Source organism: Myotis myotis, unplaced genomic scaffold (assembly GCF_014108235.1).
Source record: "Myotis myotis isolate mMyoMyo1 unplaced genomic scaffold, mMyoMyo1.p scaffold_m19_p_4, whole genome shotgun sequence".
In the NCBI taxonomy this organism is placed as follows: Eukaryota; Metazoa; Chordata; class Mammalia; order Chiroptera; family Vespertilionidae; genus Myotis; species Myotis myotis.
The window spans coordinates 128518001-128533896 of record NW_023416346.1 but is presented as its reverse complement, the minus strand read 5'-3'; the positions used below and the strand labels follow the sequence as shown (position 1 = coordinate 128533896).

At 48.8% G+C, this 15896-nt stretch overlaps 1 protein-coding gene across 3 annotated transcripts; it reads left to right on the top strand.

Annotated features, from left to right (window-relative positions):
* The first annotated feature begins 462 nt into the window (after positions 1–462).
* On the top strand, positions 463–15653 carry MSL3 (MSL complex subunit 3). 3 transcript variants are annotated; one of them, XM_036305451.1, is made up of 13 exons: positions 463–621; positions 1813–1895; positions 2288–2383; positions 2730–2827; positions 3862–3947; positions 4483–4605; positions 5354–5514; positions 6437–6595; positions 7351–7607; positions 8308–8417; positions 10756–10855; positions 11451–11535; positions 14865–15653. In XM_036305451.1, the coding sequence occupies exons 1-13, from the start codon at positions 520–522 to the stop codon at positions 14962–14964; spliced, it is 1560 nt and encodes a 519-aa protein (XP_036161344.1). In that variant the 5' UTR covers positions 463–519; the 3' UTR covers positions 14965–15653. The 3 variants fall into 3 exon arrangements, with proteins under 3 accessions (XP_036161344.1, XP_036161343.1, XP_036161345.1); XM_036305450.1 differs by lacking the exon at positions 463–621 and adding an exon at positions 1368–1732; XM_036305452.1 differs by lacking the exons at positions 463–621; positions 1813–1895; positions 3862–3947 and having other exon boundaries at positions 2342–2383.
* Positions 15654–15896: the final 243 nt, after the last annotated feature.

Sequence of the window (15896 nt, the reverse complement as noted above, 5' to 3'; positions counted from 1 at the left end):
CCAGATGTGGCGACGCGCAGCTCCGCAGAGGTGGCGGGCGCGGCCAGGGCCTGGAGGGCAGCCGCCGGCCGGCCTCCCCACGCCAGCTCCACCCCGGGCCGCTGTCTCCCAGGAACTTCCCACACTCCCGCCACAGAGCGCGCGCGGCGCGATGACATCGTGGGAGCAGCCCGCGTCAGCTGCCTTTCCCACGAGGGCGGGAGAGGCTGCTCCGCGGGCAGACCTGGGCTGCGGCCGGCCTCCTCCGATCGCAGGCGGCCCGGGCCCGGGGAGGCCTCGCGGGGGCTCGCGGAGGGTGGCCGGGGGTGGGGACAGAGCGCGCGACCCGCGATTTCGAGGTCCAGCGGCGACTCGGGGCGGGCAGAGGCGGGACCGAGGGCGGGGCGGCCGCAGCCTCCGCCATTCCCCGCTCCCTCCCTCCCACCCCCCGCCGCAGTGCACCACCTCCCCGCCCCCCCTTGTCCCCCACCGCGCGCGCTCCTCCCGCCCCGGAGCCTCGCCCTCCGCCACGATGAGCAAATGAGCGCGAGCGAGGGCATGAAATTTAAATTCCACTCAGGGGAGAAAGTCCTGTGCTTCGAGCCTGACCCCACCAAGGCGCGAGTGCTGTACGATGCCAAGGTGCCGCCGCGGAGGGACAGGGAGGAGGCGCGGGTCGGGGACCCCGGGGCGGAATGCGGGTGTGGGTGCGGGTGCCGATGGCGGCGGGGAGAAGGGGAAGCGGCCGGGCCTGGGTGCTCCCTGCCTGTGACACCTGGGCCTGCGCGGCACCGCGCGGAAGGCAGGGGGAGCTCGCGGGCGCCGCGCTGGGGACTCGGGGCAGGAGTGCTTCCGCTTCCGGCCGGTGTACGGGACTGCGCACGCGCGGCCTGAAAGGTCGCGAGGTTTCGCGAGGTTTCGCCGTGTGTCGATTTGCGTACGTGACCGCAGCTTGGGCTGTGTGTCCAGGAGACCGCTCACGGAATGGCGCCTTAAGTCCTTTCGTCCTGCGCGGAGCGCCTCGTGGGCTCCCCTGTGACACAGACACCGACCGACCCAGGTCCTAAGCCACAGCGCTGCCTGTCGACTCGCGAAGTCATTGTCCCGGGGCCTCAGTCGTGCTTGGGACCCTCCCGTAGGGTCCAAGGGCTAGGCTGACCCAGTGTTACCTTCCCTCAGGGCCTTTATGTTTTCAATCTCCAAGTCGCACCCCCTGCCCATCAGGGGGCTCGCGGGGGACTGAGCCCCATCTGTAGCCCCTCAGGTCTAGGCGGCGAGAGGGCGTGGGGTTGGCCCGGGGTCCCAGGTGCGTCCGAGCAGCGCTGCCCATTGGGGGACTTCCCAAGGACCCCGGGTTCTGTGAGTTATATTTTAGGGTTCCGCCCCCGAAACCCTTGTCTCTGATTTCCCTCCTCCTTCCCCGCCATGAGTATCCCCTGGGGTGACACGCCCCATCATTTGCCCCAGATGTTCCCTCTGGGGACACAGTGGAGCCGGAGAGACTACAACTCCCAGAGGTCTCAGGGCTGCAGCTCTCTTGTCTGGCCAGGACTCTTTACTGACAGTTGGCTGGCCAATGGCTTTAAAAGACGCACCCAGTCCCACACTCAGAGACCAATCACGGGGAGTTTGCAGGGATGTTTCCTTTTTTGAGGCATCCAGTCAGGAAAAAAATGGAATTGAAAGGAAAAATGTTTCAGCACAGCTCGCGGTCTATAAAAGGAGCGAATACTTCCTTTTCTTTTCAAAAAAGGTCTATGATCTAGTTTTCCTGATCTAGCTTCCGGTGTTGTGTATATTCAGTCATTTGTGGACAATATTTTCTGGTTTCAGATTGTGGATGTTATTGTTGGGAAAGACGAAAAAGGCAGAAAGATTCCAGAATATCTAATCCATTTTAATGGTTGGAACAGAAGGTGAGTGTATTTGTTAAACCTGACTGAAAATTGATCATCTTTGCAGCACAGGAGCCTGGGGTTTTGTTAAGTTTTAGAAACACTTGTAGAAAAGTTTCATGTGCAGTTTTTGCTTTTTGAAATCAAACTTTGCCTATGCAGAAGAATGATAACTTTTAAGTTGATTATATTTGAGTTCTCTATGGGTAATTCTGGAAGCCCCAGTTGCTTCTATGGCTAAATGAGTTCCTTTTTCAGTTTATTTGCATTTTTTGTGGCTTTAGAATATTTAAATCGTTTTCCAAAATGTAAGTAATTCTGGGACACTTCCGTTCCTGTGAGATGCTGTTGGGCATTTGTTTTATAGCGAATTAAAATACTGAATTTTCTATCCTTTTTTGTTTGTTTTGTAGCTGGGATAGGTGGGCAGCTGAAGATCATGTCCTTCGAGATACTGACGAAAATCGGAGATTACAGCGGAAACTGGCAAGAAAAGCTGTAGCTCGCCTGTGAGAATACAACAATCCTGACAAATGCATTTTCTCTTAATGTGTAGAATTTTTAGGCTATAAAAGTAAACATATGACAAGCATGGCTTATTATGCAATTGGACTTACTAAAAATGTGTTAGCAAAGAGTGTCTGTGTTGTTTTGTAAATAACTGCTGTGTTTTCCAAGGAGATGTATATATGTAATAATCTGAAGTGGAGATCACCATTTATGTTCTACAGCTTCATTATTTGTCGGGTGCTTAAGAATCTTTGTTGTTCTATCTTGTTTTTTTACCTTGAGACCCTTATCAGTCAACATCAAAATTTATTTCAGTCGTGTTTTATTTGTTTGTTTGTTTTCCAGAAGCACAGGAAGAAAAAAGAAGCGCTGCCGATTGCCTGGTGTCGATTCTGTCTTAAAAAGCCTCCCCGTTGAAGAAAAAGATAAAAGTGATGAAAACTGTGAGTGGCCTGAGTTATTTTGTTATTTTCTCTGGTTACATGAACTTTTACCACCTGGCCAGCATGGCTCAGTGGTGAGCGCCGACCTATGAACCAGGAGGTCACAGTTTGATTCCTGGTCAGGGCACACGCCCGGGTTGCAGGCTCCATCCCCTGTAGGAGGCGTGCAGGAGGCAGCCGATCCACGGTTCTCTCTCTTCATTGATGTTTCTCTCTCTCCCTCTCCCTTCCTCTCTGAAGTCAAAAAAAATATATTTAAAAAATAATAATAAAAGAACTTTCACCTACTTCTTTTATACTGCAGGACTGAGCAGGAGGAATCATTGAAATTACACAGGGAAAGGTTTTTAGCTCATTACATATGATATTTGCCCCTTTCAATTTTGACAAGTAAGTTAACAGTCAAGTTCATAATTCGTCCTCATCAGATATGCTTCTGATCGCTGCCTTCTCGGCCAATGTCTATACTCATCCCTCAGGAGTCCATTCTTATGGTACCTCCTGGGCCTGGGTCTGGGCCTGCGCCTCACTTTCCAATGCAGCAGGTAACCGTGGGATCCTAGATGACTAAACACTTTCAGATCATTGTCTTTATTTTTCTTTTTAAAAATATATTTTTATTGATTTCAGAGAGGGAGAAAGATAGAAACACCAATGATGAGAGAGAATCATGGATCGGCTGCCTCCTGCACGCCCCCTACTGGGGATCGAGCCGCAGCCGGGGCATTCTGCCCTGACCCAGCATCAAACCCGGGACCCTTCAGTCGGCCGCAGGCTGACACTCTATCCACTGAGCCACACCGGCTAGGGTTCAGATCATTTTCTTGGGTGTGTTTTGCATTCATTGAAATCGGTGTTATGTTTTTCCAAATAAATTTCCATTCTGAAAGGCACGATGTTTGCATTCAGCATTTAAAATATATGTAGGACTGCAGTTTGTGGATACCGGCAGTAGGACACATCCCACCCTAAGGACCTGGAAGAGCTGGGGAAGTGGCTAACCCAGGCTTGCTTGGTGTTTGTGTCTCACCTAGCTGTAAGCACTTCCTCTGGTGACAGCAGTGAAGAAAAGGATGGAGCAATAAGTGAAGAAAGTGACATTGAAGAAAAGACTGAAGTGGTAAAGGTTTCATTGTGAAAACTCTTTGGTGTTGATTTTAGTGGTAGAACTCTCCAGTCGTGAATCATTTGGTAAAAATACATTTTTAACCACATATTATAAAGTCGCACTTCATATTTAAGGGAAAGTAACTCGTGTATAGTCACCGGATGACCCTCTCAGTGGCTCTTTACGGCCGTAAAGTATTTGCACAAGTCATAGTGACCTGTTACTTTTCAGTGACATTGCGAACTTTATTGTTACAATGGTGACTATTTCTAAATGCTGTGTATCAGTTTAGCATCTCCTGCCTGCCTTCAGTCCTACTTGTGAAATGAAATGGGGAGACAAGAAAGCATTTGCAATGCGGTTAGCGTCCTAAAACGAGTGAATGTGGCCTTTAATGCACTTTTCATCAGAACACGTATCATTACTGGGGTAACGGTGGAGGATTAACTGGCTTTGTATCATAGAGTCTTTCAAGTGTTCGTCCTCTGGACATGGTCTCTCCTCCTGTTTTAAGACGTTTTAAAAATACGGAATTTTAATGTCGCAGAAGGGACAACTGGAGCCGCGCAGGAAAAGGGCGATGGACGAAAGGGCAATCACTATAGACATCCCCGACGTTCTGAAGAAGAAGTTGGAGGACGATTGCTACTACATCAACAGGAGGAAACGGGTACGCATGGGCGTCGAATAGAACGTAATCCCAGAGTCCAATCCTTGAGAACCCTGGGGCGATGAGACTTCCATGGTAAGGGGTGGACCGAGTCAGGTTTCAGAGTTATCTGATGGTAGCGCCCTGCTGCTGATTGTGCACGGTCTTGCCCAGCCTGGCTGCCCAGGTGAGCCCTCTGGGAGCTTTGCAAAGACCTGATTCCTGGACTGGCACTCAGAGGGTAAGCGCACATGGGCTCTGGGGTGGGGGCGGCTGTGGAGCTAGTCTGCGAGGCTCCCCAGGTGATTCTAATGGCTAACATGAGACTCGCTGCCCGCATTCATTTAAAAAATTAATGCTGTAATGTACAGGGTGCTATGATCGGTACACAAAAAACCATCCGAGAGCTTCAAAGTGTATTTATTTCAAAAGCTGCTTTTCACACTGAGTAGGCTTTCGTTTGGGGTCTGAAAAGCGATGCAGACAAGACCACCGTTGGTTGGAGTAGGTCAGTGGTTGGCAAACTGCGGCTTGCGAGCCACATGCGGCTCTTTGCCCCTTGAGTGCGGCTCTTCCACAAAATACCAACTTCTGCGCATGGGCCACGAAGTTTCAATCACACTGTACGTGCGCGCCTGTACTTTGTGGAGAGCCACACTCAAGGGGCCAAAGAGCCGCATGTGGCTCGCAAGCCGCAGTTTGCCGACCATGGGAGTAAGTGGCCGATCCGGTGGGTGTGTGTGGCAGCTGGGTCTGTTTCTGTTGACAGTTAGTGAAACTTCCGTGCCAGACCAACATCATCACGATCTTGGAATCGTACGTGAAGCATTTCGCGATCAATGCAGCCTTTTCCGCGACTGAGCGGCCCCGGCATCATCACGCTATGGCCCAAGCCAGCATGAATGTGAACTACATCCCAGCAGAAAAGAAGTGAGTGGGAGAGGGGGGCTGGCATGGTATGGTTCTCTTTTTGTGTATCAGAGAAGTGTCTGTTATTTAGAAGAGGTAACACTGTCTCCATTTCAGTATTATGAATTCGTTTAACATGTCACTTAATATGCAATTTAGTATCAAAATGTTCTTTTTTCTTTTTTAAATGTTCAATAACTGCATCTGGTCTGGATGCAACACCAGGACCAGCTTGTGCAGTGATCTAATTTCGGAAGGTAACTTTGTTCCGTGAGAAGCAGCAGAAGGGGCAGGGAGGATTTGATCAAAGCTTGTTTACAAACAGGCCTTTATTCTGGCCTGAGTAACTGGCCCCGGGGCGCATGCGTCTCAGCCGGATGGAGTGGAGTTGGACAAGTAGAGTGTTCAAGTTCACACAGGGTGAGGCATTCATGGGCCCGCCCCTTCCGCTTGGGCTCCCTGTGGGGCAGTGAGCGCACTCGTGTGTTCAGTGTTGTAAGTTAAAATCACTACAGACTCCCTGCACTTTCTATCATAAGCCCACTGTTCCTATTTAATTCTTGGTTGTTGTTGGCATCTAGATTCATTTTATTCCTCAGGTGTGTGGGTGTAATATACAGTGTTTAAAACTCTGCCTTTGCCCTGACCAATTTGGCTCAGTGGATAGAGCTTTGGCCTGCAGACTCAGGGGTCCCAGGTTCGATCCCGGTCAAGGGCATGTACCTTGGTTGAGGGCACATCCCCAGTAGGGGGCGTGCAGGCGGCAGCTGATCGATGTTTCTAACTCTCTGTCCCTCTCCATTCCTCTCTGTAAAAAATCAATAAAATATATTTTAAAAAATAAAAATAAAACTCTGCCTTATTAAAAACGTACCACCTCATTGTGACCGTTGGGCAAGTTCTGTGTCTTGCATCTCTGAGCGCTTCCTTTTCATCCTTCCAGCGTTGACCTTTGCAAGGAGATGGTGGACGGATTAAGAATAACCTTTGATTATACTCTCCCGTTGCTTTTGCTGTACCCATACGAACAAGTTCAGTATAAAAAGGTGACTTCGTCCAAATTTTTTCTTCCCATTAAAGAAAGTGCCACCAGCACCAGTAGGTAAGTCCCAGCATGGAGACCGTGGTTGGGTGTTGAGCGGCTCGCCCCCTTCCCCAAAACAGTGGAGTGAGGGGAGCACGGCCCGAGGGGGAGGAGATGGGGGTCTGAGCATAGCTCCCTCGCTTGCTGGTTGTGGGACTCGGCGGGGAGAGCGTGGGCCTCCTGGGGCAGTTACTGTTCCGTGGGGAGGCTTGTGGAGGGCCAGCCACCTGTGGCCTTCAAGTCAAGGTTCCTTCCCTTCTGCGGGGCTGTGTCACCGTGTGCACCCCGTCGCTGACCAAGCGCGCCCACGTCTCCCTGGAGGGAAACCAAAGGCCCCCGGCCTACCGTCTCTCCCATCCGCACACGCTGCTGCTGCTCCCTCGAGCCTCTCCTGCGTGGTCTGTCTCGCGATGGCCACTCGTCCGTCCCCTCCTGCCTGCTCACCCCCTGCCTTTGCCCCCTCCCCGCCGAGGGCACCCCCAGCTTCCCCTGGCCACGCTGTGCTCTGTGCGGCCACCATTCCCTTCATCCCTCCTCCCTTCGTGGCTCCTGGCTCTCTCGCTGCCTCGTGATGTCTTCTCTCAGCCTGCCTTCCTTTCCTGTTGCTGTCGCCTAGGGGAGAGGCCTGTCCCCAGGCCCTACTCCGAACCTCCAGGTCCCCAGTGTCCCCCGTGCACTGTGTGCTGCTCACATTTGAGGCTGTTAGGCATGACGTAGGTTCTGCCAAGGTTCCCCACGCCGGGGCGCATGACACCGTGCCCTTCCTTCCCTAGGAGCCAGGAGGAGCTCTCTCCGAGCCCGCCTCTGTTGAATCCGTCCACCCCGCAGTCCACGGAGAGCCAGACCGGGGAGCCGGCCACCCCCAAGCGGCGCAAGGCGGAGCCCGAGGCCCTGCAGTCCCTGCGGCGCTCCACGCGCCACTCGGCCAACAGCGACCGGCTGTCCGAGAGCAGCGCGTCGCCGCAGCCCAAGCGCCGGCAGCAGGACACGTCGGCCAGCATGCCCAAGCTGTTCCTGCACCTGGAGAAGAGTAGGTCCCCTCCTGGGCACCGGCGGGCAGGAGCGCCCGCTGCCCGAATTGGACATGCTGGCTGTACTGGGTGCTTGGTGCCCCTGGGTTAGCTCTGGGTCGCCAGTCAGTTGGCAGTCACGCCCCATTCCCTCCCCTGATGCTGGGCACCCGCCGCTTGTTTGCTGCCCCTGCGGATCTGCCTCTGGGCTCAACCGGTGACCCCCTGAGCCAGACAAAGTGTGGCCTTTTGTCTGTGGCGCCTTTCACCCAGCAGCAAGTTTTCAAGGTTCCTCGTGCTATAGCTTCTGTTAATGCTCGAGTCCTTTTCTTTTTCTTCTTTTTTTTTTTGCCAAATAATATTCTAGGTCAGTGGTCGGCCAACTGCGGCTCGCGAGCCACATGCGGCTCTTTGGCCCCTTGAGTGTGGCTCTTCCACAAAATACCACGTGCGGGCGCGCACGTACAGTGCGATTGAAACTTTGTGGCCCATGCACAGAAGTCGGTATTTTGTGGAAGAGCCACACTCAAGGGGCCAAAGAGCCGCGTGTGGCTCGCGAGCCGCAGTTGGCCAACCACTATTCTAGGTGCTGTGTTGTCATAGGAGGGTCTTATTGTTAGAGACGAGTAAGTCCTCGGCTGTCTGTAATGTCTTCCAGCTGTTTTTCCTCCCCAGCCATGCGATTTCTCAGTGAATAACTAACATCTGTTCCTTCCGAAGAAACACCTGTGCATAGCAGATCCTCCTCACCTGTTCCCGTGACCCCCAGCAAGGAAGGCAGCGCGGTGTTCGCCAGCTTCGAAGGCAGAAGGACTAATGAGATCAATGAGGTAGAGAGTGCGTGTCTGCCGCTCGCCCTCCCCCGGCGAGCCTTTCGCGGTTGCTTCAGTCCTGTAGCAGGAAATCCGGTTTCCTCAGAGGCGCTCTGTTGCTGTGGACGTGAACAGGGTCGTTCAGATGATGTGTAACCATGTGTTCTTGGTTTCGAAAACGAGAACATTGTTACACTTACATTTAGCTTTTATCTTAAGAAACTGTTAGTTCTGAAACATGAGCATAGTGAGTCCTCACTCAGGGTCATGAGTAGGCGCTGGGACTTTAAGCAGAACAACATACAATGAAACAAGTTTTGCCACAGGCCAATGGATACACACAAGAGTTCAGTCCCTACGGCATCTCAGCTACATTGTAATGAACTGACGCCATCAGAGGACCTCCTCATTTTCATTTTATAGAATAGGCGTCGGGACACTTTCTCTGCAAAAGGCCAGAGAGTAAATATTTTAAGCTTTGACCACACAGTGTCTGACAAGACTGCCCAACTCCAAAAGTAGCCATAGACACTGTATACATGAATGAGTGTGCTGTCTCCAAGAAGACTTTAATACGCACACAAATTTGAATATCAGATCATTTCCATGTGTGATGAGACATTGTTTTTGGTTTTTTTTGCTACTTCCCCAACCATTTAAAAATATAAAATCCATCCTTAATAATATTAATAGTCATCCCTTTGACGCGTGCTGTGTGTCAGCATTATGCCAGGCACTTGACCTAAATGACCTCATATTCTTACCTTACACTGGGGTTCCGTTAAAAATAAAACTTCATTTTATTTTTTTAAATCTTTATTGTTGAAAGTATTACATGTGTCCCCTTTCTAGCCCCCCCCTGCCCCCTGTCCCAGGCCTTCACCACCCAATTGTCTGTGTCCTTGGGTTATGCACATATGCATACAAGGTCTTTGATTGATCTCTTCCCACCCACCCAGCCCTGGGTAGCTTCATTCTAAAACTCTCTTTTTTTTTAATCTATATTTTTTTTTATTGATTTCAAGGAGGAAAAGAGAGGGAGAGATAGAAACTGGGGATTGATCCCGCAACCTGGGCATGTGCCCTGACCGGAATCAAACCTGGGACACTCCAGTCCGCAGGCTGACGTTCTCTCCACTGAGCCAAACCAGCCAGGGCTAAAACTCGATTTTTAAGGCCACTTAACTGATATAGGTAGTGAGTGTCTCCAGGATTCAGGAGATGTCTCAGGCCCGCAGGCTGTTCTGTGAATGTCACCCGGGGGTGGGATTCCCTTCTTTCCGTGTCTGGGGGCAGCTGACCGCACCAGGCAGAGAACATTTGGTGATGGAGGGTCGGCAGACTTGCCGTAAAGGGTCAGAGTGTAGGTATGTTCAAGGTTAACGTCTATTTTCACTTGATTCAGAGGGTCAGATTAGCTTCCGAAGTGAATATAACAGCAGCAATTCCGGGATTTTGGAACAATAGTAATATTACTCAAAACCTCCTTGGCCTCTTTTTTTACTGCTTCATTCTCGAATACAGCAGTATTTTTAATAAAGGAAAGGCACAAAATGACCTAAATAGTTACAGCTAATGTATAGGTAGTAGCTGTTGAAAAATTAGGAAATCAAATAGTTCCCTAATCTAATTTTAATCCTTCTCTTCCACAGTTTTATTTTTTTATAAGCTGATATTTATTTTGATAGTGACATATTTTTTTCCTCTACTTAATTTATTATCATAATTTTCAGATGATTAGAAGTGTCTCCATGTTGCCAAGGAAGTTGGACCCTCCTGTGATTGATTTAAAAGGCAAAAAGGTTTTGAAAAATTATAGTAGAAAACTATAATCTGTATGCTAGTATATAATCTATATGGAAAACATATGTTTATCTTCTCATGACCCCTATATTATAATTCCACCACTAAAAAAACCGAACGTTAATATTTTTCCCTATGTATTTACATAATAATTCTACACAATATTTTATATTGTGCATTTCTTTCTTTTTGCAAGTGTTATGTTGAACTTAATTATTTTGTAGCTCGACCCTCTTCAGCATAAAAACCCATTATACTCTCCTATGTCCTGAGATCATACCCACAAAGAGCTCCATGGGAAAGTCGGAGGGCTACCTTCAGGACTTCCACATTGTCAGGAAATGGTCACTATTTCCTCCCTTTCCTGGTCCAGCTGTGGAGCAACTCCTGAGGTGCCAAAGGGCCGGCAAGTTGGGGGGGGTGGGGGTGTGACACGTGATCGGGCACAGAATGGCAAAGCACACGGGTATTTGCCGGGATTCCGGATGTTATGACTGTTGCTAACGGAGTGGTAAGATGCAGTAACAAAGCGTTCCATCTGTTCCTTTCCCAGGTCCTCTCCTGGAAACTTGTACCCGAGAGTTACCCTCCGGGCGACCAGCCACCTCCGCCCTCTTACATTTATGGGGCGCAACACTTGCTGCGATTGTTTGGTAAGACATCCTGGTCCCTGTTTTCTTCCCCCCTCCCTTTTTTTTTTTTTTTGCTTTAACACACTTGTTAGCTTATGTACATCTTGTGGTAATGTTGGGGTCTAAGAAAAATTGCTGAAAGGGAACCTCTTAAAAAAAAAGGCCCTTCATAAATCTTAAATTTCCTAAAAATTATATTTGTAATATTTGTACTATTGCTGTGTCTTTGTGTTCATGCAGAGTTCTTAGTTTTGTTTGATAACATGGATGTTCATTTCCGATCAAATAAGGGTAAACAGCCCTAACCGGTTTGGCTCAGTGGATAGAGGGTCGGCCTGCGGACTGAAGGGTCCCAAGTTCGGTTCCGGTCAAGGGCATGTACCTTGGTTGCGGGCACATTCCCAGGAGGGGGTGTGCAAGAGGCAGCTGATCGATGTTTCTGTCTCATCGATGTTTCAAACTCTCTATCCCTCTCCCTTCCTCTCTGTAAAAAATCAATAAATATATATTTTTTTAAAAAAAAAAAGGGTAACAGACCCAGACGGTCCTTGGGTGTGTCCTACCCGTTGCCAGATGCTGCCCGTGGTAAATGGTTTTGCTTCTCTTTTCGATGCAGTGAAACTTCCAGAAATCCTTGGAAAGATGGCCTTTTCTGAGAAGAACCTGAAGGCTTTACTGAAGCACTTTGATCTCTTTCTGAGGTATTTTTATTACTTTGGCAAAAGCTACCTCTACGGCCTTTCATCTGACTTTTCTGAATTTCTCCTTAGCACATGTGGAAGCTGGCTCTGATATTTTAAGTAGCAGCGGTATTACCTAAGTATAGTTAGTTCTAACTGTAACTGTAATAGAGGGGGTTCTAGCTATTTCCTTTGTCCATAATTTATCTGCTTTCTAAATCAAGGGTGCTCATTGTACGGAGGTAAAACTTTTGGTGTCACTAGAAGAATCCAGTTGGGTAACCTCGGGAAAAGAAAGTTGATTTTGCCCGGCCGGTGTGTCTCAGTGGTTGAGCATCAACCTATAAACCAGGAGGTCATGGTTTGATTCCAGGCGGGTCAGGGCTCAATCACCAGTGTGGGGCATGCAGGAGGCAGCCGATCAGTGATTCTCTCTCATGGTTGACGTTTCTGTCTTTCTGTCCCTCTCCCTTTCTCTCTGAAATAAATTAAAAAATACATATTTTTTAAAAAAGTTGATTTCTACAGTAGAAGTGATTAAGATTGATAACTTAGTTTTATAGTTTTTCTTCAGGAGTACCTTAAGTATTAGACTCTTCTTTGCAAGTACATTAACTTAAATATTATCAATGACAGGATTTGGGGGTTTCAAGTTAAGATAAATGACTATTGTTGACATTGATATTGTGCATTTCCTTTCTTGCAAGTGTTGTGTTGAACTTGATTATTTTGTAGCTTGATCCTCTTTGGTGAATTCAGAGACAGCCATTCTTTCCTTCACCTGATAGAGCCAGTCATTTTAGCATATCATAGGACCGTTTACTCCTCCTCTACTCCCCCTGCCCCCACCACACTGTGGCCCAGCTCTCTCTGGCTCCCCCACCCAGATGCCTGTTGACCAGTCCCTCTCCTTGGCAGTCAAGGCTGCTCACCCAGCTTGTCCTCTCCACCTGACTTTGTTTCTTCCTTCTCTTTAAGGGGGGGCCTTTTCCTTGCAGTCAGGCCCCAGCCTGCAAGAGCTAATCAGGCACCACAGAGGGGAGAGCACTCCAGCCAGAGAACTGGGTCTTGGAGTTTTGAAAAGATACTCTCATGTAGGCATTTTGAATAAAGTATCCCTGAGTGAAAATAGACTTGGTAACATTTTACTATAAACAAGTTTCAAAATCATCCTCTTCCCTTCCAGCCTCCCTTCAGACAAACCCACAATTCCATTTGGCAGAAAAAGTTTGTAAGCTGAGCCCTGGCTGGGTGGCTCAGTCGGTTGGAGCATTGTCCCATACACCAAAAGGTTGCGGGTTCGATTCCTAGTCAGGGCACGTACCCAGGTTTCAGGTTCAATCCCCAGTTGGGGAGAGTACGGGAGGCAACTGATGAATGTTTCTCACATTGATTTTCTCTCTCTCTCCCTCCCCTCACCCTTTTCTCTCTCTCAAAATCAATAAACATATCCTTGGGTGAAGATAAAAAAAGTACTCTTATAAGCTGAAATCAAATAATGCCAACCAACTATGAAGAGATAGCTACAAGTTAGCATAACAAAGACTGCTAATTTTGAAGTATGCCCAATCCAAAATAGAAATTAGGATTTTAGGAAGTCATTTAGATAGATTTACAAATAAATATAGTAATTGGTTTTGAAAATGTATCCAAAGGCATCAACTAGATACATTTGGAAGTTTCACTGCATCGTTTCAGTGGACTCGTTACTAGTAATTGCTGTAAAAAGGATACAATCAAAGAAGAAAACGTCCACTCATGAGTGAATTCTGGCTCGGTTTTTACTGAAGAAGGTAGTGCAGAGGTTTAGCCTTACATGTTTAGGAATGTGGACAGAAGGGAGGAGGCCGGGAGACAAACATGAAGCTACTTAGCTTCCTAGTTAATATGACCCATGTGAGGACGTTTTAGCCCTCCGCGGGGAAGTGTGCGACGCTGCAGGGTAGCATCTGTGTATTACAGACTCTTGAATGGCCGCGTTGTGACGTCCCTGCCAGACGTCAGTCGGTCTTGCTTATGTTTTGGTTCGGGAAGCTGGAACCGGAACACTTCCGGCGAGGCAATTTTGGACACAAAGTCCTCTGTGCTCGTGGTACCGTTCAGTGTCGGTGTAACTTAGCCCCTGGGAGCGTTGTGAATTTCTCAAGTGACACTTGCTGAGTTTATCATTTATTTTTCAGAGTTTGTTTTTAAAACAGGAAAACGAAGACATAGTCACTGAGGCCTTTTTGCACGGAAGCGTTTACATAATCAAGGCTGCCACCTAGTGGGGTTTAGGCTCTGCTTCTGTTTGCACACTTGGCAGTGAAAGGACTGTGATGAAGTAATAATTAATGTAGAAGCTGCATGTGTGCAGCGAAAGGGATCAGTACAGGATACAGAAATCCAGATTATATTAATTTTTCTTCCTAATACCAAAACAGAGTGACATGACAGAGTGGTCAGAAGTTAAGATTTCCCTTGCTGGTATGTAAGCCCTTCGGTAATCACTGGGGCCATTTCTTCTTTTTCCAGTTTGGTTTTGTTTTTTAATTTTATCTTGCCCTGACCAGTTTGGCTCAGTGGATGGAGCATCGGCCTGCGGACTGAAAGGTCCCAGGTTCGATTCCTGTCAAGGGCATGTACCTTAGTTGCAGGCACATTCCCAGTGGGAGGGTGTGCAGGAGGCAGCTGATCGATGTTTCTCTCTCATCGATGTTTCTAACTTTCTATCCCTCTCCCTTCCTCTCTGTAATAAATCAATAAAATATATTTTTTAAAAAATTTTATCTTGTTGAAAGTATTACATACAGTGGGGCCTTGACTTACGAGTTTAATTCGTTCCGTGATGGAGCTCATAACTCAAATTACTCGTATATCAAATCATAAAGTGAACGAGTGAGACACGTGATGCTGGGCTGATGTTGTGGCGTCCACTGTGACGTTCACTGCGCCAACTAGCGGTGGGGTATCTGAAGCTGGCTCGTCACCCGAATTTTAGCTCGCAACTCAAAGCAAAAATTCGGCTGAGAGACAGCTCGTATCTCGAAAAACTCGTTAGTCGGGACACTCGTAAGTCAAGGCCCCACTGTATGTCCCTTTTTTCCTCCTCCTCCCTCCCACCCCCTTGCCCTCCTCCCCAGGCCACCCTATTGTCTGTGTCCATGGGTTATGCATAGATGCATACAAGGTCTTTGGTTGATCACCTCCCACCCACCCACCCGTCCCCGCCTTCCCTCCGAGATTGCACACCCTGTTCCCTGTCTCTGGATCCACTCCGTTCACCCGTGTATTTGGTTCATTAGATGCCACAGATGAGGAAGATCATGGGATGCTTGCCTTTCTCTGACGGGCTTCTTTTCTCCTTGCAGGTTTTTAGCAGAGTACCATGACGACTTCTTCCCAGAGTCTGCCTATGTCGCCGCCTGTGAGGCGCACTACAGCACTAAGAACCCCAGGGCCATGTACTAGCGGCCGTGGCTCGGCAAGAATAGCTTCTCTGCAGAGCTCTGCGCTCTTGCTCCCCAGGGGAGAGCTGGGGAGCCGGTGGGAGAGGCGATGCCCACCCTAGGGGGGCACTACCAAGGCGGGCCCAGTTCTTTGAGTTATTACTCCTGTAGTTATTTCTGTTAAGTAGTACTTTTTTGATGCCTGAACAGCCTGCAACATCTGGCCCCAGCCACTGCACGCGCCACCTGTGGCGGCCGAAGAGCGCAGCCGTGTCCCTAGTGAGATGTTAGGAGAAATGCGCGCAGGTCAGGCTGTTTCAGTAGGAATTGGCATTATTAGCAATAACCCCAGTTTTTAGTTCTTCGTTAGCACTAAGCAAAATGGTTTTTGCAAACTTCTTCTTAGATGATAACTGAGCAACTCAAATAAATTTTCGTTTTGCTCGGAAACTGCCAAGTAGTCCCCGAAGATTTTAGAAGGAATTGCTATTGAAGGCCAAAGAAAGGGGGCAGCTAGACATTTGCTTGCAGTTCCTTTTCTGTAGAACCTTATTTTGGGTGATCTAAAGAAAGCCTTGCCTGACTTGTTTGAGATTTTACAGCTCTACTCCGTTGTGTAATGTGACGCTTCCCGTTCTGTGAGATGTTATTTTTGAGGTCCTAAATAAAGCCGAGCCCGTCTTGTTGGAAGGAGCCAGGAGAGAGTTGGCAGTCTGGCCTTGTCCTCTTTCTTTAGTGCAAAGAACAGTCAGGTCACTTCTTGGCTCTTAACTCCTCCTTCTGTCTTGTTTCCCTTTGTGCCTTTTTCGTGACGGCCTTTGTCCCCCTCTCCTTTGATTTTGTGTCGCTTGGCGGCAGGACTAGAAGGTGGTCACTGGCCATTGGTGCAGCTCTTAGCTGTCCTGTTGCTGCACTCCGGGCTGCTCGGGGGGCCAGCTGACGGTCTCTCAGGTT

What these genes read in the sequence shown, in the direction of transcription:
- MSL3 (XM_036305450.1), top strand. Translation starts at nt 1,556, where the DNA reads ATGGCTTTAAAAGACGCACCCAGTCCCACACTCAGAGACCAATCACGG. An exon ending in ACATCAACAGGAGGAAACGG is followed by an intron (nt 4,606 to 5,353) that starts GTACGCATGGGC and finishes TTCTGTTGACAG; the next exon opens with TTAGTGAAACTTCCGTGCCA. An exon ending in ACACTTGCTGCGATTGTTTG is followed by an intron (nt 10,856 to 11,450) that starts GTAAGACATCCT and finishes TTTTCGATGCAG; the next exon opens with TGAAACTTCCAGAAATCCTT.